General features: G+C 41.7%; 3 protein-coding genes across 4 annotated transcripts; 1 reads left to right on the top strand and 2 right to left on the bottom strand.

The window, feature by feature from the left end:
• Positions 1-2,498: 2,498 nt before the first annotated feature.
• On the bottom strand, positions 2,499-11,355 carry LOC308087020 (ADP-ribosylation factor-like protein 6). 2 transcript variants are annotated; one of them, XM_080430661.1, is made up of 8 exons: positions 11,222-11,355; positions 8,984-9,148; positions 8,696-8,757; positions 8,056-8,124; positions 7,846-7,940; positions 7,228-7,357; positions 6,047-6,102; positions 2,499-4,032 (listed from the first exon to the last, which is right to left on the bottom strand). In XM_080430661.1, the coding sequence occupies exons 2-8, from the start codon at positions 9,104-9,106 to the stop codon at positions 4,007-4,009; spliced, it is 561 nt and encodes a 186-aa protein (XP_080286787.1). In that variant the 5' UTR covers positions 9,107-9,148; positions 11,222-11,355; the 3' UTR covers positions 2,499-4,006. The 2 variants fall into 2 exon arrangements, with proteins under 2 accessions (XP_080286787.1, XP_080286788.1); XM_080430662.1 differs by having other exon boundaries at positions 8,984-9,144.
• Positions 11,356-14,489: 3,134 nt separating this feature from the next.
• On the bottom strand, positions 14,490-15,368 carry LOC308088422 (chloride channel CLIC-like protein 1; the record flags this gene model as incomplete). The annotated part of the gene is made up of 1 exon (XM_080432873.1): positions 14,490-15,368. One exon carries the CDS (start codon positions 15,366-15,368, stop codon positions 14,490-14,492), a length of 879 nt encoding a protein of 292 aa, XP_080288999.1.
• Positions 15,369-17,293: 1,925 nt separating this feature from the next.
• LOC308088414 (chloride channel CLIC-like protein 1) lies at positions 17,294-19,702 on the top strand (the record flags this gene model as incomplete). The annotated part of the gene is made up of 2 exons (XM_080432862.1): positions 17,294-18,108; positions 19,465-19,702. 2 exons carry the CDS (start codon positions 17,294-17,296, stop codon positions 19,700-19,702), a joined length of 1,053 nt encoding a protein of 350 aa, XP_080288988.1.
• Positions 19,703-20,474: the final 772 nt, after the last annotated feature.

Below are 20,474 nucleotides of genomic sequence, written 5' to 3'. Positions count from 1 at the left end.
GATGTAATGGAGTAGAAGTAAAAGTATTGAAAATACTCAAGTAAAGTAAAAGTACCTAAAAAAGTACTTGAATAAATGTAATTAGTTACTTTCCACCACTGATTACACAGAATATTACACAGTGCAGTTACTCCATAGACTATATTAATGACGTAGCCCATTAGTGCTCCCACTGCAGGCACCAGTGCATAACAGGATCAGAATTAACTTTATTGTCACAGGTGTAGTACGTTTTCTGGGCCTCCATCATTTTGTAGCTTTTGGTGAGAAGGGAGAGTACAGAGAAAAGAGCAGAATAAGAAAAACACAGGATAGAAGCAGGTCAAAACAATCAAAGATATACAGTGCACACAGTGTATACAGATAGCATTTGTAGTAGCAGGTATGGTACTGTATGTAGGCCCCTACATGATGTTTTGTGCTTTGTGACCTTGTAGATCAGCTATTTTCATTGATTATTAATTGATTATTTCATTAAAGAATTGATAATTGATGAAATCAGAATGTGCTCATTTCTATAAGAGACATTCTGAGGTTTGTGACAATAGGACATTTACTTTTAACCCGGGGACGCATCTCTGTCATTTTATATTTCTTTGGCTATTCAAATAGCAGATATACAAGCTCATCTTGTAGATCTGCTATTTTTGGGCGGTGAAACCGCCCCTATATGTGAGGTTTGGATATTTGCACACCAAATCCTGCGCTGTGATTGGCCAAAAATGTACCCCGCCTAACCCTGCACCGTGATTGGCCAATCACAGTCTATTCAGGACTGTGATTGGCCAGTGTCACATGACACATGTGCATAGCCCTATATAAGAAACCATAACTTTAAAAAAAACATAAATTTGTTTTTTTTAAGTTATGGTTTCTTCCATCACTTCTTCCATCACTGTGATGACCACTGTGACCACACCGCCCACTTCACACTGGGTGTGATTTTTTTTTTTAATAGCAGATCAACAAGCTCATAGTGCGGCACTCGGTGCCGTGCTATGTGCTATAGCCAAAGAAATCTAAAATGACAAGAGATGCGTTCCCCGAATTGAATGGGTTAAAGGTTTCAATGTTTTATTTGGGGTTTTATGACCTCAATTACACCCAAAAAACCTGAACTTAGAACATTCAGTGGATTTTCTGTGGTCTGGGGTTTTCTGAATAATTAGGCTGAAAAGTAATCTGAGCTTGGCCCTTCGACAGTGAGGTCACAGTCGATTAATCCCGCCCACTCTCCTCCTCGCCCCTCCCCTCCCCTATCCTTTCCTTTGGGGGGGGCGGAGCAGAGGCGATGATTGACAGGCAAAATCCCTCACCAGCGACACCCGCAGGCAAAGATTTCTTTTTTCATTGCAGTTGAAAAGGCTTTAGAAATGTGAGAGAAAAACACCTGCCATGGATCACTGGAATGGAATTTTCACTTAAAACTTTTTGTACACTTTTGAAGGACCAGGACAAAGACTTTGAATGTGGTGTAAAAGTGAATGTCATGAAACCTTTAAGAAAGCTCAGGAAATGTATTTATACTGTAGTAGGTTAATAGAACGGTTGTCTCATTTGAGTTGTGGCAGATGGCTGAGTGGCACTTAGAGCTGCACTACAGTATGTACATTTCCTCCTCTAACCGGACCATTGAGCTAATAGAGCCTGCCTGCTTGCTCAGGGGATAAATTGAATCTTGACCATCAGGTCAAAATTCGTGTCGGATCCTGTGTCTAGGTGAGACATGACCTTTGATCTAAATGTTTCAATAGAAGAGCAGGGAGACAAAATTCAACCACCCCAATTGTATTAACATACTCTACCATACAGATTGAACAAAACAATAAAAAATAGTACATGGTGCTGCTTTAACTTCTCTCAAGCTGCATAATGGCTCAACATTGAGACTGTGTGGGGTGATGGTCTCAATGACAAAACGTCATAATTAAATTTGTATCAAGCACATGCAGCAGCGTATACCAAACTAACTACTATACCTTTAAATATACCAAAGAAATTGTAAAAATAATAATAATGAAACGGATACATAAATTCCCTCATATATTAATATTAGGCCTACTTAATATAAACCCACGGGCTGTCTTTATTGTAGGCGAGGTTAGGTGAACGCATGGGGCCTTAACAGTCAGTGGGTCTCATGAGATTTACCCAATTTTTTTTAAAGATATAAACAAAACATCACAATTAAAATTTCACATGCAGCAGCATATACCACACAAACTATTACCTTTAAATATACCACAATAAATTCTAAAATAATAAAACGGATACATAAAATCCTTCATATATTAGGCCTACTTAATATAATTAACCATGTTGTCCAAGTACTAACAAGCAGCTGTTGTTGGCAGCTCATGTTGTTGGAGTGATAGAGAGAGAGAGAGAGAGAGATATTTTGGAACACATACAGTAGGATAAGCTATCCGAGTCCAATGACCATCACATTAACACCAACAATAACAAAATAAATCAGCCTTTTCTACCAAACTTTTATTTGTTTACACAAGTAATACACGTGCACTCGAATAAATACATTACATATATACATCCTATCTTAAAATATAGTTCATCTAAATAAGGGCTACCTGTGTTGGTGAACTGAACAGTTGATTATTTACTGGCCTGGGAATGCTTTTGTAAATGCCACAGTCCTCCACAGGCAGAAGCTCACAGAGCTTTAAGTGTACGATGACTTTGTTCAAATTCGACAGAAATTATAATTACACTTTACTTGTAATACAAGACACACAACTGTGATAACTATTCTTTAGATGTAAGGACTGTGTCCTTGTGGATGTAAGAGGAGTGCCCCTGGTTTTTAAGTAGTGGGGCGTACAATGGTACATTGTCTGGCAGACTGATGCTTATGGTAGCATGACCACATGGAAGTTAAAACTGGCAATGTACTGTATTGCGGCAAAATTGGCCCAGATTTTGCACTACCGTTTAAGTGACCTTGAGCAAGGCACTTGATACCAATGGTGTCTGCTCTGCAGTTGCCACTGTACTACCGTCACTTTGGTCAGCAGTCACCACCCTGTACAGGTTTCTATCCTATTTGTGTGTATAAGTTCTGGGCAAAGAAATATAATGTATTTGTACATCCAAGTCCCATCCTAGAGCACTGGTTCTCAGTGTGGGGGTCTGGGTACCACCAGGATCTAAGTCATTCGTATTTTGGGCGTTTGTTTAATAGGGGGACAATATTTCTACTGTGGTGACTGGGGTTCAAATCCACCATGGTGCCTCCAGCTTGGCCGGGCGTTCCAATGAACACAACTGGCCATGTTCGTGGGTGGGAAGCCAGGCAGGGAGGCCGATCTCTGTCGCTGCACTGCCGACTCCTACAGGTTGGCCAGAGCACCTTGCACAGAGCATTTCTAAGAAGAATAGTGTGTTCCTCTTGCACGTGTTATACCCTCCCGGTGAAACTCTCCTCACTTTCAGCTGAAAAGAGGCAGACTAGCGACGTAACATGTATTGGAGGCAGTGTTAATTTTGACAGCAATTTCAGATTTTGTCTTAGTCTTTTGAATAACACATTTAGTTTTAGTCCCATTTTAGTCATCTGAAATTGTTTAGTCTTAGTCGACTAAATATCAAAATATTTGTTGTCTTAGTCTTTTAGTCTAATCTTAGTCAACAAATTGATTGGAGGAGACAGGTGGTTGTCTACACCCTCTCAAAGACCAAAGAGTAGGGGTCAAAAGTGACAGGGATTACATGGGGGAATTGCCATTTGGCATAATAACTAAATTGGGAGAAAATGATAAATGGAAAAAAAGATAAAGAAAACAAAGTAGGTGGCTATTAAAGGGGAAACTGTTATATATTTGAATAAAAACAAAATAGCAAATTAAATTAACATTGTTTTATACAATGTGTGTGTGTGTGTGTGTGTGTGTGTGTGTGTGTGTGTGTGTGTGTGTGTGTGTGTGTGTGTCTTCCTTTGTTATGAATACAACTATGATGCTCTTTCCACATGTTGGTTCTCTCTAGGCCTTCATGTTCTCATCGTTCTGATTTGGTCTGTAAAACACAAGCATAAAGCACCACATCATTTAAACATGCTGCACATAAAACATGTCACTCAGTGTTCATAAATCTGTTGTAGTTGATGTAATGTTGTCATCACAGTTACTGAAATGGTCTACCTCAAAGCATTTAAAGGGATATTTCACTTTAAAACACTTCTGGGGTCATTTTAACATCTACTTAGTCTTTGTGAGCACCCCAGACAGTTTAAGTTACTTGATTCAATATTTAGATATGATTGTTATTCATTTGATCAGACACGCCCCACTCCTTTGAAAGTCCATTGAACTTCAAACTCGTCCAAAATCATTTTAACCATGTTAGACTCATTGAAAACACATAGCCCTGCTGGTTCTGGTGACTGATATTGTCCTTCTGATCTATACTGCATCATGCACAGCAGCTGTACTGTATGTCATGATGGCAAATTGGGGCTGACGCCCAAGGTAGGATTATGTAAATAAGACAATTTGTACAAAAACAATACTGCTGCTACTACTACAAAAAATCACACCCTGTGTGAAGTGGGCGGTGTTTTGCTAGCTAATCACAATACTGAATGGAGTCAACCAATCATGTACAAAAAATAAATACATTTATTGAAACACTTTATGATGGACGAAACCATAACTTTAAAAAAACCAAATTTTGGTTTTTTTAAAGTTATGGTTTCTTATATAGGGCTATGCACATGTGTCATGTGACACTGGCCAATCACAGTCCTGAATTGACTGTGATTGGCCAATCACGGTGCAGGGTTAGGCGGGGTACTTTTTGGCCAATCACAGCGCAGGATAATTGTACAAATTTCCAAACCTCACTTATAGGGGCGGTTTCACCGCCCAAAAAGAAAAAGAAAACGTATTCTACCTGTGGATGACTTATTACTTATTCATTTCTTTTATCATTACACTACATCTGTTTTATCACAGGTTGTATTATTTTCTGTACCTCGTCACTGTTCCCCAGATCCTCAGTTTAACGTGTAATTAGTCAAAATCCTAGGACAATTCTTTTATCCAGTATTTGTAACCTTTATTGTTTTGTTTAGTACTTTTGTACCGTTTGCCTACGCCACGCTTTATGTTCCGTACATATGGCAGAATTGACAATAAAGTTGAGTTGAAATAGGAATCTGTTTTTAAACAAAAGTAACAACAAATATTAGCTTGAGTAGGTATACAGCCGATCGGTCAGAGGAGGAGGAGGGGGGGGGGGGCTAACTGGGATTACTGATTTGTCAATGTCATTTAAATAATGGTATAACGATCTACAGGATCAGGTGGTTGGGTAGAAATCTGGGGATGTATTTAATGTTCTACAGCTACAGTAAATGGTGGTGCACTAATACAGTACAGCACAAAACACAACGATCAATACTCACTGTGAAATTTGCTCTATGAAAGGATTCAAATGAGATGAAATAAAACAAATTAATAGAAAAGAATAAAGGTGTTCTGTGCATGAAGTGGGTCAGGCTGCTCTTGATTAAATGTTATACTAGAATGGAAATCAACAGGGACTTCATGATCAGAAAAACAAAAAAAGCAGGAAGAAGGTAATATCAGGAATTTAAAGTTATTGTATGTCTAATAAACTTAAATCTTAGCCCATGCACAAAACAAAAGCAAGCTGCCAAAAACATCAAACTAAGATGAACTGGCGGTGAATCTTGTGTAACTACTCACTACATTTTGGGCAAAAAGTCAAATTGTCATTTATTAGATACTAGACATTAGTTAATATATTACCATACTTGGTGTGGTGTTGAATGTGAATTTGGTCTTAATACACCAACATCTATCTATCTTAATACACCATCAAAACCTTAACCCCTTTCACCTTGACATCCCAATTTTTACCATGTCATTAAAGGCAGATCTCTTTTTTTTAATGTGATGCGTTGTGAGCTTGTACAGTGGCTATTTCTGAAGATTTTTGAATAAGTGGTTTATCTTTAAGATGTAATCTACATCATGATTCATTCTCATGTTCATTTTCAGCCTACCTTGAAGCCAGTCGACCCCCTCCTGTAAACCTTCTCCCTTGAGAGCATCACTGGCACTGAAACATATCAACAACAGGTCACATTAAGACACTGGTTCTCAACGTGGGGTCCGGGGACCACCAGGGGGCCTTGAGGGGGTTGCAGGGGGTCCGCAGTTAAAGGAGTGATAGGCACCAAATGGACCCTTAAGAGGTCTGTAACTCAGTGTACAAACACCGGCTTGGGATGCTGTCAATGCACTGAATGGGACATTATCATGTTTAATCAGACTATTGATTGGTCTAAGTAGGTGAGATACTGACCTACCGACGGGGCTCAGTAAGTGTTTTGTCGTTATTCTGTGGGTTGATGAAAGTTGGGGCAAACGCTCACCCAAAAACATGATTTACGATTCTGTGCCTATCGGTACGTAACTCGGACGGCGTTGAGTCGGCTCAAGCGAACTTCGCAATGTTTGGCACGGCAACTCGCTCGCTTTAGCTCGCTATAATGTCCCATTCAGTGCATTGACAGTATCCGAAATGGATGGTACAAATGTAACCCAATGCATTGGGTTAAATTTGTATACTTTCAGACTTGAATTAACAGGATTTTGTCAGAGGAGACAAAGGGAGTGCTTGGTTGTCCAAAGTGGATATTCTAGGCCCGTATGTGTGTGTGGGTGTGCTTACCAGGTATTACTATTCCTATTGAGTACCAGAAGAATCATGTTGTTTTCATGGTGATTTTTAGAGCTAAAGTTACCATTAGCAAAGGATTCAGGTTAGGATTAGGCATTTAGGGGTTAGGTTTAGGACATTTGTGTGTGTGTGTGTGTGTGTGTGTGTGTGTGTGTGTGTGTGTGTGTGTGTGTGTGTGTGTGTGTGTGTGTGCATGCAAGAGTGTACATAGCTGTATTCTGATGTCGGATACAATTAGTCGAGAATAAAAAAAATGACCGAAACGTTGCTTAAATAAAAGTGTTCCTATTGTGCAAGTGCAGACGGTATGCGGTCATTTTATTTTATTCTCTACGTTGATCCCTGCCTACATCTCTGAGCCGATCAGGTGTGCATAAGACTTTGTTTCCTGGATGAATTAGTCAACAGTAATTGGAGAGTGTAATGTATGTGTGTATGTGTGTGTGTGTGTGTGTGTGTGTGTGTGTGTGTGTGTGTGTGTGTGTGTGTGTGTGTGTGTACCAGATGTGCCATGGCTTGTCTTTGATGTTCTCCAGGCAAAGCAACTGTGACACCTTGACTGAAGACAGCGCTTCTCTCACATCCATCTTGTTGGCAAAAAACAGGATGGGAATTCTCCTGTGTTTAATGTCTGAAGTCAGAGCAAGAAGGACAATATGTTACAGTGTACCTTTTTGTTTATAATGAGTAACATAATTTCCCCCCCCCCCCCCGAGTACAACTGTGATAGAAAAGAAAGCCAAATCACATACTGTACAGTATACCAAATAGATACCAAATCATCCTATATTAAAATTGCCTAGGTAGGGACCGTGGACGGTGGACGTCACAAACGTAACATCCAGACTTGCGAGGAGCATCGTTGCTCTGATCTGCACGAAAATTGGCCACAGGCGCATTGTTTCTCCAATCCACACACGCACAAACACTGTTCAGTTAGCAGCCTGGAAATCTAGAAGCTCAAAAACCCTCTCACATCTTCTAAAAATGTCTATAACTGCCACAAATTGCAGACCTACAAGCTCATAATTCTTAATTAAGAGGTTAAGTTGGGATTGATACAATTATTCATGCAATCACACAAGTACAGTACCAGGATAACGAATAGCACAGATTTACCTGGATGACCTAGTAATGTGTCCAGCTCTTCTTTGGCGACTACCATCCTCAGTTTGTCTCCACTATCAATGACAAAAATGATGGCTTGACCCTCCCTGAGGAAGACATGGACACCAGAGGGGCCTCAGTGAAACAGTGCTCATGGAATCAACTGTACGCAGGTCAGAGAAAACTGCATGGCAATAAGAACGGTGTGATTTGCACACTCACTTGTAGTAGTGCTCCCAGAGGTTTCTGTATCTGCCTTGCCCAGACATGTCGAACACTGTGAAGGAGAGACTGAAGAGAAGAGTGGAGAGTACATTTACTCAAGTACTGTACTTAATTACAATTTTGAGGTACTTTTACTTTACTGGAGTATTTCCAATTTTCAATACTTTTACTTCTACTCCACTACATCTCAGAGGCAAATATTTTACTTTTACTCCACTACAATTATTTGAAAACTTTAGTTACTAGTTACTTTGTAGATTTTAATTATTATTACAAAACATACATTAACCACTTCAGTCCTATTTAAACTTTGGCTATTTGAAAATAGCCGATCTACAAGCTTGTATATCTGCTATTTTCAAATATTTTAATACAATTTATACATATGATATGATACCTTGTGAAACGGGACATTCTGCATAACAAGTACTTTTACTTTTGGCTTTAAGTACATTTTGATGACAATACTTGGTATTTAAGTACATTCCGAGTATTTCTACACTGCTGTATTGATACTTTTACTTGAGTAAAAAATCTGAGTACTTCTTCCATCACTGCTTGGCATCTGAAGTTGTATGGAGTAAACAATTGTACAAAGGCATACTTTCAAATCATGTTCAGCTGTTTTGTTGAATACCTTGATGTCTTGAACTTCTCTATGCTGAAGCCAATGGTTGGGACGATGTCTTGTGTCTGGGCCTGTGAGAAACAACAAATGTGTCTGGTGTTAACGCCTAAACATTGACTTAACCACTGTAAATGCAGTGGAATATATCCACTGTATGCTGGGGAAATAAGGGTCCCAGTTTGTACATGTGATACCTTCACAGACCACCAGTTGAAAACCCCTGACTTACAGTACAAAATATTACTATTACTTGTCCAGGGAGGGAACACAACAGATTCAATATAATGGCACACATACATTGGAAGGTTTGAGTCTGTTGATGATGGTGGTTTTGCCACTGTTGTCCAGGCCCAGACAAAGCACGTTGACCTCTTTCTTCTTCAACCCCAGCCATCCTGCTAGCTTGTCAAACAGCCCCATTGGCAAGCCTGCTACAATCAGCTGCCCCGCTATCCTGTCTTACTGTCAAAGAAAGAAATTAAAAAATCACAACAACTCAAGTCATCTCGTTCATGTTGGAAAGTCCAAGCAACATTTTTATTTCAACATGGACACCACTCCCTCAAAGCTAGAAATCAATGGTTCATGATGACTAAATGCTCTCATCAGTGTCAGAGATGCTCTATTCTGAAAAAAATGTATTAGTATGCATAACCTAAATCATTTAAGCCCAGCACTGCCCCTTTTCAAGTGTGTAATCTCAAATAAAACAGCACTGTAAGGAAAGTGTAGCCTAAATGAAATAATTGTAAATTGCACTGTTTCTATGTCACAGTCACAAAGCTGGTATAGAACCAATCTAAATGTTATTCACGTTTGCACATAGGTCAGTGGTTCTCAAGCTTTTCAGGCCATGACCCCCCAAAATAATCATTTTTGAACTGGGGACCCCCCCACCCTGACAAGCACTAGGAATTGTAGTAGTTGAGGCATTCAATTTAAGTCTGACTCGGTTCCACAGATAATTATTCTTGTAGATCGGCTATTTAATTAATGTTTTGCCTCTTTCTTAAATTATTTAACAATTTAGTCAATGTTTTACCAGTTTTTAAAGTATAGTGTTGATTATTTTTGATACAGTAATGGACTTTTCTCTCTTTTCTTTTTTAGGTATTAAAAAGGTCTTAAAAGTCCTTGAATTGTCACTTCACTTGGACCCCCCAAAATCAGGTGGGTACCCCCAGGTTGAGAACCACTGATCTAGGTCAAACTCAACACAAATGCACAATATTCTTTACTGTGTCTTGTTGAGTGCAGCTTGCATACTGTTAACACTACTGCGATGTATGTATGGATTCACTATGAATTGAGTACAAAGGACCCCAATGGAAACAAGCCAATAGCTTTCTTGGGTTTTGTAATTCCTATTAGCTGACCTTGTATTGAACTGTGCTTTCATGTGCTTTTTTCTGCAAACTTCTAATAAAGTATTGTTCAATCAATCAATCAATGTCGTGCTATCAAAGGACACGCCACATTCGTCATCATTGTGCGTCGGTGTCTTCTTACAACACAGACTAACCCACACCCTACTAACGTTATTCCAACATGAATGTTTACATTCAGAGAATAAATGTCCACATCGCGTTAGTGTATTCTTCATTCATCATAAACCCACGTTAAAGTTATAGCTGCCATTAACATGTTGCTTTTATTATGTGCGACCTGACTGTGGGTTCTAGGTTTTTTTTAATCCCTTGCTATGCTAATAACTAAGTAACTACCTAAGACTAGCTAATGTTGTTAACCTCGTTAGCCTTGCCTACTTCAACCTGGTGTTTGCATTTTCTCCCCCTTTTGGCCCGTACATCTACATAAACGCTCATATTTCCGTGCTAACCCCATGGCACGGATGTTACATCTATGCACGGGCCCTCAGAAGTACCCGTATCTTCGGTATTGTTCAATAAAAAGCATTTTAATCCGATCGGTGGCCATTTTATCCGTATTTTCGCCACGTGCTTTCAATTACGCGACCCTATCGGTTGGGAGATGTATTGCACTCTGATACATTATAATAACTATGAGCCAATGGCCACCAATCGGATTAAAATGCTTTTTATTGAACAATACGGAACATACGGGTACTTATGAGGAACCGTACATAATTATAACATCCATGGCCATGAGGTAAGCACTTTATATTTGAAATCTGAACGTTTATGTAGATGTTCGGACGAAAAAGGGAAAATATGCAAACTCTATGCTGAAGTACATCCATGACGGTCATGACAGATGACCGTCTTGGATCCATGGCTATGCTAATAACTACCTAAGACTAGCTAATGCTGTTAACCTCGTTAACCTCATCCCTACGTTTACAATCCAACCGAGGCTAACATGAACTGTAGCCACAAAAACACTAATCAGATGAGTTGACACAGAATAGCAGCCAAAATGACTAGAATCTTACACTGGCTAATGTGTTAACAAGCCAGCCAGGTATAGCCATTTATACAGCTCATTTATTTTATACTATCACTAAACGCTAGCTTCCCTTTTCTATCACTCCAGAACATGAGATAGTACACCTACTGCAAAGTCTTCAGATCACACTCCCGTTATGCATTCAGTAGGCTATTGTTGCGTCAAATTAACATATACGTTTCCCAAAGGAGTCCAGTGTTTCATTCATTTCTCTCTTGGTAGTAGTCCTTGAGCCTGTAAAGTATTTACAGCTTGTTGCTTGGAAACGAGGGTGCACTCAATTTGCTCGACTCAACTCTGCCATCTATTGGTCCTGGTATTGTATTTTTTTTGGTTCTGTTTGTTTCTAACAGGACAGTGTATATTAGAATGACAATCAAGCAGGGCAGCAGTGGGTGGTGTAAAGTAACTAAGTACATTTACTCAAGTACTGTACTTAAGTACAATTGAGGTATTTTTGGGGTGGTGAAACCGCCCCTATAAGTGAGGTTTGGATATTTGTACAACAAATCCTGCGCTGTGATTGGCCAAAAATGTACCCCGCCTAACCCTGCACCGTGATTGGCCAATCACAGTCTATTCAGGACTGTGATTGGCCAGTGTCACATGACACATGTGCATAGCCCTATATAAGAAACCATAACTTTAAAAAAAACATACATTTGTTTTTTTTAAGTTATGGTTTCTTCCATCATAAAGAGTGTTTCAATAAATGTATTTATCTTTTGTACATGATTGGTTGACTCCATTCAGTATTGTGATTAGCTAGCAAGACACCGCCCACTTCACACAGGGTGTGATTTTTTTTACTTTACTGGAGTATTCCCAATTTTCAGTACTTTTACTTCTACTCCACTACATCTCAGAGGCAAATATTGTACTTTTACTCCACTACAATTATTTGAAAACTTTAGTTACTACTAGTTACTTTGTAGATTGTGATTATTATTACAAAACCTACATTAACCACTTCGGCACTATATACATTTCGGCCATTTGATAGCAGATGTACAAGCTCACAATGCTTCACATTTGTGAGCTTGTAGATCGGCTATTTTCAAAAGATTTGTATACATTTGAAAACATGAAATGGGACGTTTTGCATAATGAGTACTTTTACTTTTGGTACTTTAAGCACATTTTGATGCCAATACTTTTATACTTTTACTCAAGTACATTCTGGATTCCGGACTTTTACTTGTAACAGAGTATTTCTACACTGCAGTATTGATACTTTTACTTAAGTAAAACATTTGAGTACTTTTTCCACCAATGTCAGGGCGCCAGGTTTTGTGAAGGTGGCTTACTGCCTGGATAGTGCATTGACCACATAATTTTCTCTCACACACACACACACACACACACACACACACACACACACACACACACACACACACACTATCACCAAGGATAAAAACACAATGAAGGCCCAACATACTCAGCCCTGTGAGGCTCTTTCAACTGTATTCCATCCTGACCACCTGCTTGACAAACCCACCTGTTGATTCTTCATGTCCAGAAAATGTGTGCCGTAGTCCCTTTCTTGAGCAGTTAACTGGACATTTCCATAGATGTCCTGTTCTATAGTTTTCATGCCTGTTACGTGTTATGCTGTACAAGTTTAAGTGTCTCTTTTTAGCAGTTTAGTCAGCTTGATTTGTTTGGTATGATTGTGAAAAGGTGATCATCCTCATTTGTCCTCATTAGACGTCCAAAATTTAACCATCATCACACATCATCACTGCATCCTTATTGCATCATACTTGATGCTCATTTTTATGGAGTAGAGCCAGTCGCCAATGGAGATGAAAAGAGGAGTTACTTTGATTTATCTTGGTGGCAGACAAGACTTTAATCTTCCAAACACAGAAAATGATAGAATGCCTGGTCACTGAAACCGTCAGATGATACCCGAGATTGAATTAGTTAATAATTCTGTAAGGATAGGTGAAAAGAATCCAGTCTAACAAGGACTAAATAATCAACTCTGGTGGGCTCACTTATAAGTTGAGTAAAGTTTGCATTGCTAAAAAGGTTACGATAGTTGAGAAATCAAGCCAATACTGTTAAAATCACCCAAAAATAATAATTTCATTCAGACGATGTAAGGAGTTAATGATGGACGAAAAATACATTTAGTAGATTAAGAGGATTTAAGTCTATATTTCCTTAGAGGAAAACAACCTCACAAGATGGCACCCCCCCTTTCCATAGAGGGCACCATCTTGTGTGGTCATCCACTATTAAAACAGCACAGTGTGACATCACGTTCTCTTAATTGATAGTCAGTTATTATGCATTTATGCATCAGCCTATGCATTCAAAATGCATAGGCTTCAATTTGAAAGAATAAGCTCCTAATGTTCGCATGCACAACATGTAGACCTTTAGCTGTGTTAATTATGCAGACAAAGTTCATAGAGTAAAGGAATATTCACGAGTATACAAGAAAAAGTAAATATGGATAAGGGTTGGTAGAGAGCAGCACACGAAAGAGCAGCACGTACACACAAAGTTCATAAGAACAAAGACAAAGTGGAGTAGTAAGCAAAGCAGAGCTCAAAGCAAAACGGAGCTCAGTCTGCCTAAATCTGTTGTGAGTGACCAAAGGAAAAAAGAGAAAAAGAAGAAATAGTAAATAGAGAATAGAGAAAATAGCTGTAAGTCCCAATTATTTACTTCCCCTCAAATAAGCCTTCCAAAAGTTAGTTTGACAAAAGACATCAACTGTCGCAAACGTTCACGACCCCGCACCTATTCATTTCAATGAAAGTGCTCCCAGTATGTCGCTGGGGACATCCTACTTTGGGTTTGGGCCCTCTGGTCTGATGCAAGCCCCCAGAACCAGGTCAAGTGCTGATCCCCTGGTGGCTGACTCTGGTAGTGCAGCTTGGCCACATCTGCGCTGGGGCCCTTACATGAACGAGCAAAAACGGTTTCAACCAATGGGCCGGACTCACAGGCTTGTGCACAGAGGCAGTTTGGCAAATTAATAGCAGAGAAAAGAAAACCAGGCTGAGAGCGGGAGAAAGAAAAGGGAATTGATCCCCAATGGAGTTATGGAGATTTAATTTGGATATCACGGAGGATGAGTCGGAATCTTCTGGGCAGAAAAAGAATGAGGAATTCTCATCAATAATTACTCTTAAACCTGGTGGTATAGAGTAAAGTCTTAACAGGATCAAACTGCCAACGTTTCGGCAGCGCTGAAGTGAGGCTAGATGTGGACTTGCATACCTTTAAACATCAGTTCCTTCTTCTCCTGGGCAAGGATTGGTCTTGGACCAGCTTTGGAATCCTGTCGGCGAACAGTAGAGTACGATGGACCCTCTCCAGGATCAGAAGTGTTGTTAGGTTCTACTCACTAAAGGACCAGTCAGCCCGGTCCAGAATCTCCACAAAAACCCTGGCAGGCATCCTCTATTAGGCACAGGACAGGGTCTTGGGGTATGCTGGGGACATCCCCAACCGCTAGCCCGTCATGTTTCACATCCTTCAGCTGGGGGGGCTGGGACTGTTGTTCCACTGCAGGGGGAGGGGGGCCCCTTCGAAGTCTGCTCAACGGTGTGAAGCCGTGCTGGAAGGCTGCCTGGACACCGCCATACATAAACACCAGGAAGGAGAGTATAATAGTGAAGAAGAGGACAGGAATCTGCAGCGTCACAGGTAGGTCCTTAAGGAGCGCCCTGAGCAACTCACCAATCCCCTTGCCAATGTGTTTCAGAGGCTCTGTGATGAAGGTGGTGATGGTGACCGATATGGCCTTTGTTGGCGGTACCAACAGGATTGGGTTGACCATGAGAACTTCATAGTATCTCTTACAGGGGTCATCTTGAAGAGTCCATGTCCTTCTGAACCACTCCTTCAGGCTGTCGCTCCAATCACTCTTTGTTATCCCAGTGCATTTGTCACCGAAACTTTCCATCTTCACAATGTTGTTTTGGTGTTCAGCAAAAGCAATCTTGTAGAGGTAGAACCAGTTCCAAATGATACTGATAAAGAAGCAGATAGCAAACATTCTCTTGAATTGGACAATCCAGGAGACCACCGACCACAGTTGAGTATTAATGATGGCCACTATGACCATGACACACAGGGACGCCCAAAAGACGCTGTCGAGCCCAATGCCAAAGGTGTCCTCAAAGTACATGTCAGATGGGTCGATCGTGTCGTTGTGCTGATCCAGTGCAGCATGCAGTGACAAGCTGCATACTACCAGCACAATGAGCAGGAAGCTGGCACAGGGGAGGGACATTTTCAAAGCTAATCAGCTATCTGCTATATAGTTTGCAAACACAAGGTCAGCAAACACGGAGAATTATGGTTTCATAAATAGGTCCAACGCTTCCAGACACATCAACAAGCCCACAATTGGACCTTCCTGTTTCATTCTCATGACAAGAATCAACACGCTGCTCCATCAGCTGTTTTTATACAGGCGGCGACATCACAATTACTTCAGAACTCGTATTGTGATTGGCTGAGACATAATGGATTAGCCAATAAAACTAGTTTGCTGTCATACACACGGTCTTTTTGACAAATATGAATGCAATATCACATAAAATATGTTGAAAACTCTGTAGTACTATATTCATTCCAGAAGTTATATTATAACTAGTCCATACCCAGGATGTGCGCAAGGCATGTGTTCCTGCGACTCGATGTCTGCCTAACTCCGACAGTTACAACATACACACGCACACACACACACACACACACACACACACAGTGCAGCTCCTCCGAAGCCGTGAGGCAGGTCGTTGCGGACCCCCAGCTAATTCTTCGTGGACCCCTTGGAGGTCCGCAGACCTGACACTCTGCTCCATTGTATCTTGGTGCGAGCACCAAGAGCTGACAGCCCTTAGCCCCATAGCTAAGTCTACCCGGGGACTGGCCAATGGTTGGGCCCGTGACAGAGTAGCCTACATCCGGGGGTGTAAGTAACCATGACGACGACACATCCCATAGGCCGAACTGGCAATCGCTGGTGATTACACAAAAATAAATTGCTCATAAAAAGCTAAATTAATAAGGGAGATACCATTTTCAAAATCCCCGTCAGTCTGTCTATCTGTGTTTCCGTCTGTATTTCAGGTATCTCGAGAACTATCCGACCGAGCGACTTCAAACTCGGCGAGCGTATCGCAGATGACCCGGTGTCGGCTGATCGGCTGGATAGGCGGTTGTCCATAACCGGCGATGCAACCAATACGGCCATATGTAGGCATATATGAAGATACGGTTGTCCAGAACTGCCGATCTGACAGCTATATGGGAACGACCGACTTCAAACTCACATCGGCGAGGACCCAGGGGAGTGGTGCCCGGCGTCGAGTTGGTCGGATAAGCGGTTGTTCAGAACCGCCGATCAGACCGATATCCGACCAATATGCACAAAACAGGAATGTCACCAATTGTGACGTCACCCCTGCTATAAAAACAGCTGATGGCGCAAGTTAAAGGACAACGTCACCAATTGTGACGTCACCCCTGCTATAAAAACAGCTGATGGCGCAAGTTAAAGGACAACGTCACCAATTGTGACGTCACCCCTGCTATAAAAACAGCTGATGGTGCAAGTTAAAGGACAACCAGTCACACTTCACTTTGAGTAGTATTATTCAGTGGGCTAGTTGATTTGTGTGCAATTGTTGGAACTACTTGGAAGTTAAGCCCCTCCTGTACAAACCAGGATATTTGGCCTTATAACCCACATACCCCAGTGTTGTACAGGGTCCTTTATTAGAACTATTGCAGTCTCTGCTACCAAATTAGCTTGAACCAAAAGACACCACTGCGGTGGGTCTTCCAGACAACCGGTCAAGCCTTATTTGAGTAGATAGAATATAAGCATCTTGGTTCACATTCAGACACCACTGCTTCACTGGTCTTGGCTGGAGACAACCCTTATTTGAGTAGTATGGGCCTTCATGAAACCATAATTCTCAGTGTAAGCTGACCGTGTGTTTGCAAAAGTGTCAGTGCCTCACAGGCAGCCTGCAACATTGTTTTGGTCTGACGGGCTCCTTCTGGTATGTCAACAATATTAGATAGCAGGTTAACCTCGATACCCCAACCTTGGTTGCCCAGGAAACTGAGCCATTCAAGCCATAACTTACGGCTGACGTGACTAGGAAAAATAAAGCTATCAATCTGGCTAGCTGGTTAGCCTGGAAAATGTCCCTCCCCTGCGCCAGCTTCCAGCTCATTGTGCTGGTAGTATGCAGCTTGTCACTGCATGCTGCACTGGGTCAACACAATGACTGGACCGACCCATCTGACATGCACTTTGAGGACACCTTTGGTGTTGGGCTCGTCACCGTCTTAAGGGTGTCCCTCTGTGTCATGGTCATAGTGGCCATCATTAATACTCAACTGTGGTCAGTGGTCTCCTGGTTTGTCCAATTCAAGAGAATGTTTGCCATCTGCTTCTTTATTAGTATCGTCTGGAACTGGTTCTACCTCTACAAGATTGCTTTTGCTGAACACCAAAACAACATTGTGAAGATGGAAGGTTTCGGTGACAAATGCACTGGGATAACGAAGACTGATTGGAGCGACAGCCTGAAGGAGTGGTTCAGAAGGACATGGACTCTTCAAGATGACCCCTGTAAGAGATACTATGAAGTTCTCATGGTCAACCCAATCCTGTTGGTACCACCAACCAAGGCAATATCGGTCACCATCACCACCTTCATCACAGAGCCTCTGAAACACGTAGGCCAGGGGATCAGTGAGTTTCTCAGGGCGCTCCTCAAGGACCTACCTGTGACGCTGCAGATTCCTGTTCTCCTCACTATTATACTCTCCATCCTGGTGTTTCTGTATGGCGGCGTCCAGGCAGCCTTCCAACACGGCATCACCACTCCACTGCGCAGACTTCCAAGGGTCCCCCATCCCTCGGCTGTGGAACAACAACAGACCCAGCCACCCCAGCTGAGGGATCAATCAAATCAAAGCTTTATTTATAGAGCACATTTAAAACAACCATGGTTTACCAAAGTGCTGTATAAGATCAAAACAAAGCATCAACATATACATATACACGTGCGGCCACATACTCGTGTAACATACAGTATAAAAACACAGCATCAAGATATACATCTACATCTGCGGCCACATAGAGTTCACCGAGATGGGAAGTCTTGTCAGTAAAGAAAACTCAACACAAAAGGACATTAGAGTAGGGCTAGGGAAGGCTCACTGTGGTTTTGTTGGGCTCCAATCTATCTGGAAGTCTAAGCAGTACGCCATAAGGACAAAAATCTGACTTTATAACAGCAATGTGAAATCAGCGCTGTTGATTGGAATGCGGGCGAGTCACAAGTGATATGAAGATCAATGCCTTAAACAAATGATGCCTGAGAAGATCTCAAACAAAAAACTATGGGTGACCAAGTGCAAACACAGCCGATTTCGATGGCTGGGACATGTGTTGAAAATGGCCCATAATCTTATCCCAAAGGTTGCTTTAAGATAGACTCTTGCAGGGAAAAGGAAGAAAAGTCGGCCGAAAACAACCTGACGACGAACTGTGACAGCTGAGCTAAAAGAGAGGAACCTTACATGGGGATGATGGGGTGAGGCACAACATGCAGCACAAGACAAGTCCCGATGGAGGCAGATCGTCAAAGCCTTATTAAGAGGATGAAGTTATGTAACCCTTAAAGATTAAAAAAAACTTGATGGACTGGGCAGATCTGATGGGGAGGGGCAGGCTATTCCAGAGCCTGGGGGGGGTACAGCAGCCGCAAAGGCACAGTCACCCCTGGTTTTCTGATTAGTTCTGGGCACGACCAGCAGCAGCTTGTCAGCAGACCTCACACTGACTAGTGTGTGTAAGGATGCAGGAGTTCAGAGAGATCCAGCAGAGCCAACCCATTTAGAGATAAAAACAAATAGACCCTTGAAATATATTTTAAAATTGACAGAAACCTTAACCTTAAATTAAAGAAAAGATTGTCGTGACATGCTTTTGGAGTAAAAAAAGAGAAAAAAGCACACATCTTTGAGAGATGTGGAATTTCTCTCAGCACACCTGCATGTGCATTTGAGAGCGCAGGTATAATTGTATAAAAGTTCTTTGGTGCGTTTGTGCCTAAGAGGAGCAACAGTCTAGTCCAGTATATCACTACATGTAGAATTGATTATAGAAAAAAGAACATCAGCACTGAGGACACAAATTGTGTCCAGGGCATTAATCAGTCATTTTAACTGAGGGAAAACAGTGATGCAGTCGAGGCGTTAATAGTGCGTGTGCAGCGTGCAAGGGCACCAGATTTATTTTCATGGGGTGGAGGGGAACGGAAGCGAGAGCCAATGTTTACGAAGAGAAACCGTTGTCCCAGGGACCGGAGTGGAGCTGGCCGGGGCGGGATCTTAGGCCTGGCATCATCACGGGTCCAGCAGTCAGGGGCATCCAACATTCGGATGGTTGAGTCCAGCTCGCCCGCAGTTGAGGTGATGACAGCAGGACCTATGGAGACTTCGTGGTCAGCCGAAGCAGCCTCTGGGACAGAAGGAGTCGAGGAGAATCTTATCTGCACTCATTTGATGGAGCTGGGCCACTCTCAGCTAGCCTGGTAAAGCCCCTCCCTCCGGAAAATCTCATTTCCATTTGATTTCAGGAAAGAGTCTGGCATGAGAACCTGTGTTTTTGTAATACCGTTGACTGACAAACCCTTCAGCCAATCAGCAGTTGTTTTTCCACTTCAGCCAATCAGCAGTTCGTTTTTACCACCTCCAGACTAATGTGACGCAACGGGACTTTTGAAAGGGCCATGCCCAAAATAGGTTGCCTCGAGTGTCACTGCCCGCCCCTGCCTGTTCTCCGATTTTTTTTTTTTAAATAGCCTCCGTCATGACTAATTGACCACATATAAGAAGTTAAACGTCTAAATTCTATCTGAACGATATCTTAAAAGTAAATTCCGTGCATCAAAAAAGAAGTTTGAGAGCGTTTTCAAGTTTTAAAACCAAAACCAAAAACACCGCACAGAAAACAATGGCGGCCTGTTCCATTTTTGTCGGCTGCACTCGGATCCATTCGGGTTCACTCAAACTCGCAACCTGATTGGCCAACTTTTGCTGTCAATCACAGAACAATGAGCGACGACGCTGATAGGCGAGTCCATTTGCAACTCTCAGCTTCAACTCCTCCTGTGACAACATGTCTTCAACAGGGGGTCCGGGACTCCTAGGGGTTACTACAGGAGGGCCGCCAAATCTTTGTGTGATAGGACCCTTTTTTTTACATTAACCACTTGAACCCTAGCATCCCTATTCTGAGGAGAACTTCAGCCAGAAATAGCAGATCTACAAGCTCACAACACCTCACGCTGCGAGGCATTGTGAGCTT

This window comes from Gymnoscopelus braueri (assembly GCF_963280865.1).
Source record: "Gymnoscopelus braueri genome assembly, chromosome: 1".
NCBI lineage: Eukaryota > Metazoa > Chordata > Actinopteri > Myctophiformes > Myctophidae > Gymnoscopelus > Gymnoscopelus braueri.
This window is presented reverse-complemented; position numbering and strand designations above follow the sequence as displayed.

Coding starts and splice junctions, on each gene's coding strand:
- LOC308087020 (XM_080430661.1), bottom strand. CDS start 9,106: ATGGGGCTGTTTGACAAGCTAGCAGGATGGCTGGGGTTGAAGAAGAAA. Junction 8,125..8,695: donor GAGAAGTTCAAGACATCAAG/GTATTCAACAAA, acceptor TCTTCTCTTCAG/TCTCTCCTTCACAGTGTTCG. Junction 7,358..7,845: donor CACATTACTAGGTCATCCAG/GTAAATCTGTGC, acceptor CTCTGACTTCAG/ACATTAAACACAGGAGAATT.